The sequence below is a fragment of the Apus apus genome, chromosome Z (genome assembly GCF_020740795.1).
Source record: "Apus apus isolate bApuApu2 chromosome Z, bApuApu2.pri.cur, whole genome shotgun sequence".
Lineage (NCBI taxonomy): Eukaryota > Metazoa > Chordata > Aves > Apodiformes > Apodidae > Apus > Apus apus.
In genome coordinates, this window is record NC_067312.1 from 77008536 (window position 1) to 77015378 (window position 6843).

General features: G+C 55.2%; 1 protein-coding gene across 1 annotated transcript in view; it reads right to left on the reverse strand.

Annotated features, from left to right (window-relative positions):
- The window catches only part of ELL2 (elongation factor for RNA polymerase II 2), a 49482-nt gene extending 43732 nt beyond the window's left edge, over positions 1-5750 (reverse strand). Inside the window, exons 1-2 of the mRNA XM_051643594.1 lie at positions 5738-5750; positions 5601-5683 (exon numbers count right to left, since the gene is read on the reverse strand). Of these exons, the coding sequence (XP_051499554.1) occupies positions 5601-5683; positions 5738-5750 (96 nt within the window). The remainder of the gene's footprint in view (positions 1-5600; positions 5684-5737) is intronic.
- Positions 5751-6843: the final 1093 nt, after the last annotated feature.

Below are 6843 nucleotides of genomic sequence, written 5' to 3' on the forward strand. Positions count from 1 at the left end.
GACCCAAAACCAGACAACCAGCACTGGCACCAGAACCAGGGTTGAGCAGGAGCAACATGCACATGTGGAAGGGAACGGGGTCCCCTGGTGCATCTCATCAGCTCACCCCATCTCCTGCAGCCACAGCAATGATGTTGCAGCCCTGGGGCTAGACAGGAACAGCCTTGGGAGTAGGGAAGCAGCAGAGGTGCTGGCTCAGAAGGTGGGATGCTCCTCCTAGGGAAGCTGACAAACCAATCTTAGGTCTACTGGAAAACAAAGTTGTATTTCTGCTGCATGGGCAGCAACTGCTCAACAGCTCATGGTGCCTGAATGAGGAAGGTCCAGCTCCTTTCTCTACCTGCTCCCTCCAGCACTCGTGGGTTTCTTCCATAACCTCATTCAACTCGCCCACCTAGAAGATGGCACTCCCGAAAAATAAGTTAAATGGTTGCTTTCTCCAATGGAAAGAAGTAGAATAGGACTTTCTGCTTTCAGCAGTCAGGAAACCCCAAATCAAGCCATCTCAACATTTCACTCTGGATGTCCCGTTCAGTTGTGTCTCCAGTGATCCCCTGAGCAAGGAGCAGGCAAGGGACAATGGCCAAGCCACCATGTTTGCAAGGACACTGCCCCAGGCTTTTCCTGCAGTCCCATGTCTCATCAGCCACAACCTCCCGACATCTGAAGCAGGATATGCATCTTAGTCACTTCATACCAGACCTCTGATTTATGCAGGGCAAGTCCCCTGTGTGAGACAAGGCAGGAATTCTGGAGGACAGCAAGGCATCAGTACCTCTGGGAAAACTACAGCTGCCACCCAGCTACCCCAAAGAAATTGTAGGGATTGTGACTTCCCCCCCCAATAACAGATTTGTTTGAAATCAGACTCAAAAGTCAGCAACAACACAAAAAACATGCAAAGTGACATCACCTAGGCCTTCCTGCCATCAGGAAATAGGTTTAAAAAAGCTTCCAATCAACCAGTCATTTATTAAAATGCATGTATAATTAATACTTGTCTTGGTTGGATCAATTAACTCCGCTACCCTCTACATAAAGGATACATGCAAACTTGATTTCAAGAAATCAAATGAAAATAGACACACCACAACTTGCCATCAAGTCTCCCTCAGCATGTTTAGACTAGGAGGTGTCACAGGCACATTCCTGCTTAGGCCCAGAGAGCACACCCCTCTCCTGCAGGCTGGATGTTGGTGGCAAACATGCTAGTGGCAGATTTTCATTTATGTGCCAACAGCAGAATGGAGCAATTTGGCCTCTCCCAGCTCTACTGCAGGCTCTGGAAGTTCCCTGCAAGGACCAGATTCTCCTGTTCCTTGGATGCTGTTTAGACTCTTCCCTTCAAACTCTCCCAGACATGCTTCTGCTCCCTGCTCACCTCAGCCCATCACCTTCCCTGGGAGGCAGAGTGGACAATACCCAGCTGAGCTCAGCCCTTGGCTGCTCACTCACAGCTTCAAATAATTCTGGCTCCCAGTCTTCTCCATCACTCCCAGTCAACTCCAGTTTGCATTTCTCTCTTCCTAGGGCTTATCTTCCCTGTCTTCTTTGTGCCATCGACCTTTAGTTCCCTCTCCAGCCAAGACTCACCTGCTCATCTGAGGTAGCATCTCCCCACCTTTACACACCTAAACTGAAGCACAGCTGTGGGGCCATACAAGCTGCCTTTCTGAAAAGGCTAACAAGGTGTCTATGTGGGAGCTGACCTCAAAAGGAATGAAATCAAAACCTAAGACATCTGTCCCATCTGTGAACAGAAGCACATCCTCATTCCCAGCAGGACACCACCAGAGCTCCCTAAAAGGACAGACCTTTAAAACAAATGAGTTTGCTAACCCCCAGATCAAACCCTGGCTACCTGAGGCAGATGGAAGCCATGGGAAAATCCAACCCTCCTAAAGGAAACATGGCAGAGCCCTGTGACTCCATCTCAGTTGCTTGGAGTGGGAGAACATCAGGCAAAGACTGCATTTTAGAAGCTTACTGACTCAGCAGCTCTGCAGCTGGAACACCCCAATGACTGTTTGAAGAGCAAAAACTTTAAATGCAAAACAGATTCCTAAGGGTCACAATTATCCTTTGGTTTGAAAAGCTCAGATTTCACATGCCAAAGCTTTTGCTTGAACAGCATGCAGAATAAAATATACACCTCCAGCTGCTTTTACCTGGAGAAGCACAGCTGAAACACAACTGTAGACTGACATTAATTCTTCAAAAAGACATATCAGTCGGAGGCAGTTGCTGTCCCCACTGCTCTGCAGGCACCACTCTGTGCAGTATCCTCTGACCTGCTTCAGGGCAGTCAGCAGATCAGGTCAGGCCACCACCAGAGTGTGAAATTATATATTATATTTAATATATTGTATTTTATTAGAGAAGATAGTGATAGGACAAGGGGGAATGGTTTTAAATGGAGAGAGGGGAGATTGAGGTGAGATATGAGGCAGAAATCCTTCACTCTCAGGGTGGTGAGGAGCTGGGATGGGCTGCCCAGGGAGGTTGTTGATGCCCCATCCCTGGAGGTTTTTAAGGCCAGGTTGGAGGAGGTTTTGTGCAGCCTGGTCTGGTGGTTCCCTGCTCATGGCAGGGGGTTGGAACTGGGTGATCTTTAGGGTCCCTTCCAACCTTCATGATTCTATGATATGTTGTAGCCAAGCCAGCTGAGAGGGTCTGCATGCACCAAGGTAAAACTACTCCACCTCTTGTGAGCCTGTTCTCTTCATACACTTTTGAGGACCACACAGTAAGCCAATGCTACAGGTAGGCCTCCAAAAAGTGGTTTTTGTTATTTGCTGGGCTAAGTTTCTGCACGGAGGGTGGGGTTGCACACCACAACCTGAGCTAATCTAATCAGCTGCCACTGGAAAAGGGAGGTTCTGCTCCCAGGGCTTATCCCGGCCACATGCCCTCTGAGCCCTCCCACTGCCTGAGCTCTCAGGCTTCTCCATCCAGCACTGCACCCGGGTGGTAAAACAGGAGAACCCCCCCAAATGAGGAAGTCGGTTCAAAACAGTCCCAGAGGACAACACAAGGGATTCGAGGAATGTCACCAGGGTCAGCAAAGCCACGTCCAGCAGCAGCAAGATCCTGGAGTGTGGTCCCGCCAGCCAGCAAGGCTCTGCCCAAGGCTGGCAGGGACAGCTCAGCTTTGCCTTTGGAGCAGGGCCCTGGACCCCCTGCCCACTCATGGGACACGGATACTGCACCAGAGAAAGTCACCCCGCTCTTCTCACCACTGTCTCTACAAAGAGCAGCTGCAGCTCTGGCCCCCAAAAGCAACACCCAGCACTTGACGGAGCCAAAGCCTGAGCAACACTCCCTGCCACACAGGACTTGATTTTCAAAAAAACTAGCCATGCTTTAAATTAATGCTGCCACAGATGATGCTTGAGGACCTTTGAGCATGCTGCTCAATACTGTCTAAGAAAACCTAGGCAAGAAGAATGTCCTCCACCACCCAAACCCAGCCAGCCCCAGGCCACACTGGAGCAGATGAGAAGGGAATCAGGACTCGTCCTGGCACACACTGAGCTGCAGAAATCAGGGCAGCTGAAGATAAACCACCTCTGTTCTGCATCTCTGAAGGTGGAGGTGAAGTTAGATGCTTTTAATGTAAGAATTCAAGAGTCTTTCAAGTTTTCTTTAGCTGTCATGCCAGCTAGGAAAATTCTTAGCAGAGGTAACAACCAGGAGCAAGTGCTTCATTCTTTATGCAGACTGTTTAATTGTGGACATTAATCAATTAAGTATACAGAGCCTGATTACCTGCTGTCTAGGTTCTACAGGTGATGGGAGAAGTAAGTCAGCAGAGGGTTATCCTGATTTCTCACCTCTACAGGCTTCCTGTGGTATTACTTGTGTCACACAGGTAAGATCTTCAGCACAGAGCTACAGGTTCCCTGCATCCCCTTTACTGCCCTCCCCAAGTCCTGGCAATGCTGATTTTACACCTTTACTGCAGATATTTCAGCTGCACAGTCAGAACTGAACGGGTCAGCAAAGCAGCTGAGCATTGAGGCTATGGGAAGAGAAGGAAGGTGCCACAACCTGCAGACCATCCATCCTGTCCTCCCCTAGCACCCAACAGAGGGGAAAGACAGCAAAATTGCAGCTGGACCTATTTAAAATGGAGCAAACAGAAACGGATAGTTTCTTCTCCCTGTGTCGTTCCTCCCCCTGCTGCTGCTATTCTTACCAAATATCATGAAAACAAAAAAGCATCTTCAACAGGGTAACGCCGAGGATCGTTTCCTGAGCAGCACCACAGGTTTTTCTGCCAGTTGCAAGAGTTGGATGAGGTGGGAGCGTGATTAGGTGGGGTAGTTTAAAAGATGTGCCTTTTTAAACCCAGAAATCCCAGAGGCTGGAGCAATGGAGCTTGAACTTCCCGTGTTCCCCTACCCTTCCACTGCTCAGGTGGCACATCCAAACCCCTGCTCAAACAGCCACGCTCCAGCAGGACCCAGACCTGCAAGAAGAGCTGCACTCCCATTGACAGCTAGAGAGAGGTAGAAAGAATGAGACAGGGAAAAGAAATGCAGTCATTTCCCTGATCAGAATGATCACAAACAGCTCTTCATGCAGCCTGCAATATCCTGGTGATTAGGCATGTGCAGCTCATTTTTCACGCAAAATTACATTACCCTGGAAATTGATCCTAGCTTAGGAAAAAACCCCACAGGTAAATAATTTACCCAGGCTGCTTCATAAATCAGAAATAATTAAACCTCTCCCAAGATGTATTTACCTGCAGTAAAGGAGGCAGTTTTATTACAGTCAGCACAATTTCCAACTTGTCATGTGTTCCAACGCGCAGAACTGTCCAACTTCAAACTACACCCAAACCACCGGGGCACTGCCCCCCAGAAAGGGCAACAACCCCCGGGGGGTCTAGGCCAAAAAACCCCCGGGGGGGGTCTCTGCTCACAACCCCCGGGGGGGGTCTCCGCTCACAACCCCCGGGGGGGGTCTCTGCTCACAACCCCCGGGGGGGGTCTCTGCTCACAACCCCCGGGGGGGGGGTCTCTGCTCACAACCCCCGGGGGGGGGGGGGGTGTCTCTGCTCACAACCCTTGGGGAGGGGTCTCCGCTCACAACCCCCGGGGGTCTCTGCTCACAACCCTTGGGGAGGGGTCTCTGCTCACAACCCCCGGGGGGGGGTCTCTGCTCACAGCCCTTGGGGAGAGGTCTCCGCTCACAGCCCCCGGGGGGGGGGGGGTCTCTGCTCACAACCCCCGGGGGTCTCTGCTCACAGCCCCTTGGGGAGGGGTCTCTCTCTGCTCACAGCCCCTTGGGGAGGGGTCTCTCTCCGCTCACAGCCCCTTGGGGAGGGGTCTCTCTCTGCTCACAGCCCCCGGGGGGGTCCCCAACCCACCGACCCGAGGCGGCCCCGCCGCTCCCGCCCCGCGGGCCCGCAGCCTGCCTGCCCGGCCTCCCTCCCCCCGCCAAACAAACACCGGGAACCCCCCCCCCCCCCCCACACACACACACCCCCCGGGGGCAGGACGAGAAGCTGCTCCCGCCGCGCGGCGGGCAGAGCCGCGACCACCCCCCGCGGCCGCCTCGGGGAGCGGGACCGGCCCCGCCGCAGGGCTCACCTGGCAGGCGCGGTAGGTGTCGAGGGCGCGCAGGGCGGAGCGGCTGAGCCGGACCTGCAGGAGGCTGCTGCTGCTGCTGCTGCTCCTGCTCCTGCCGCCGCTGCTCCCGCCCCGCAGCCCGCCCCGCCGCCCCTCACGCAGCGCCGCCATCTTGCGCGGGCCCGCCCGCCGCGCGCCGCCATCCCGCCCGTCCGGGGGCGGGGCCTGGGCGCCTGGGGGCGGGGCCTGGGGCTCGGGGGGCGGGGCTTGGGGCGGGGCCGGCAGGGAAGGGCGGGGGGAGGGGGGAGCGGGAGGTTAATTAGCGATAGTCAATCACGGAACGGCCGGGGCTGGCAGGGGGCTGAAAGGTCATCGTTCCCATCCCCCCTGCACGGGCAGGGACACCTCCCAGCAGCCCAGGCTGCTCCAAGCCCCATCCAACCTGCCCTTCAACACTGCCAGGGATGGGGCAGCCACAGCTTCCCTGGGCAACCTGGGCCAGGCTCTCCCCACCCTCACAGCCCAGAATTTCTCCCTCACATCTCAGCTCCAGCTCCCTCTGCCAGCTGGAAACCCTTCCCCCTGCTCCCATCCCTCCCTGCCCTTGTCCCAAGCCCCTCCCCAGCTTTCCTGGAGCCCCTCCAGGCACTGGAAGGTGCTCTCAGCTCTCCCTGGAGCCTTCTCCTCTCCAGGCTGAACACCCCAACTCTCCCAGCCTGGCTCCAGAGCAGAGCTGCTCCAGCCCTCCCAGCATCTCCGGGGCCTCCTCTGGCCTCTCTCCAACAGCTCCACGTCCTTCCTGTGCTGGGGACCCCAGCCTGGCCCCAGCCCTGCAGGGGGTCTCAGCAGAGCAGAGCAGAGGGGACAATCCCCTCCCTGGCCCTGCTGGTCACGCTGCTGGGGATGCAGCCCAGGACACGGGTGGGTTCTGGGCTCTGAGCACATGGCCGGGCCCTGGGGAGCTGCTCCTCACCAACACCCCCAGCTCTTCTCCTCAGGGCTGCTCTCCAGACATTCTCCCCCAGCCTGGCTTGGACTGGGACTGGCCCAGCCCAGCTGCAGGACCTTGCACTTGTTGAGCTCCATGCAGTTTGCACAAGCCCACCTCTCCAGCCTGCCCAGGTCTCTCTGGACCAGGTGAGCTGCGTTCATTGAGCTGCTGTTCCTGCCCTGAAGGACTCCAGGCTCTGGCTGCCCCTGCCCTGGGGCCTCAGGTGAAGGATGAGGAGATGGAGGAACTGGGGAAAGAATTGTCCCAGCCTTG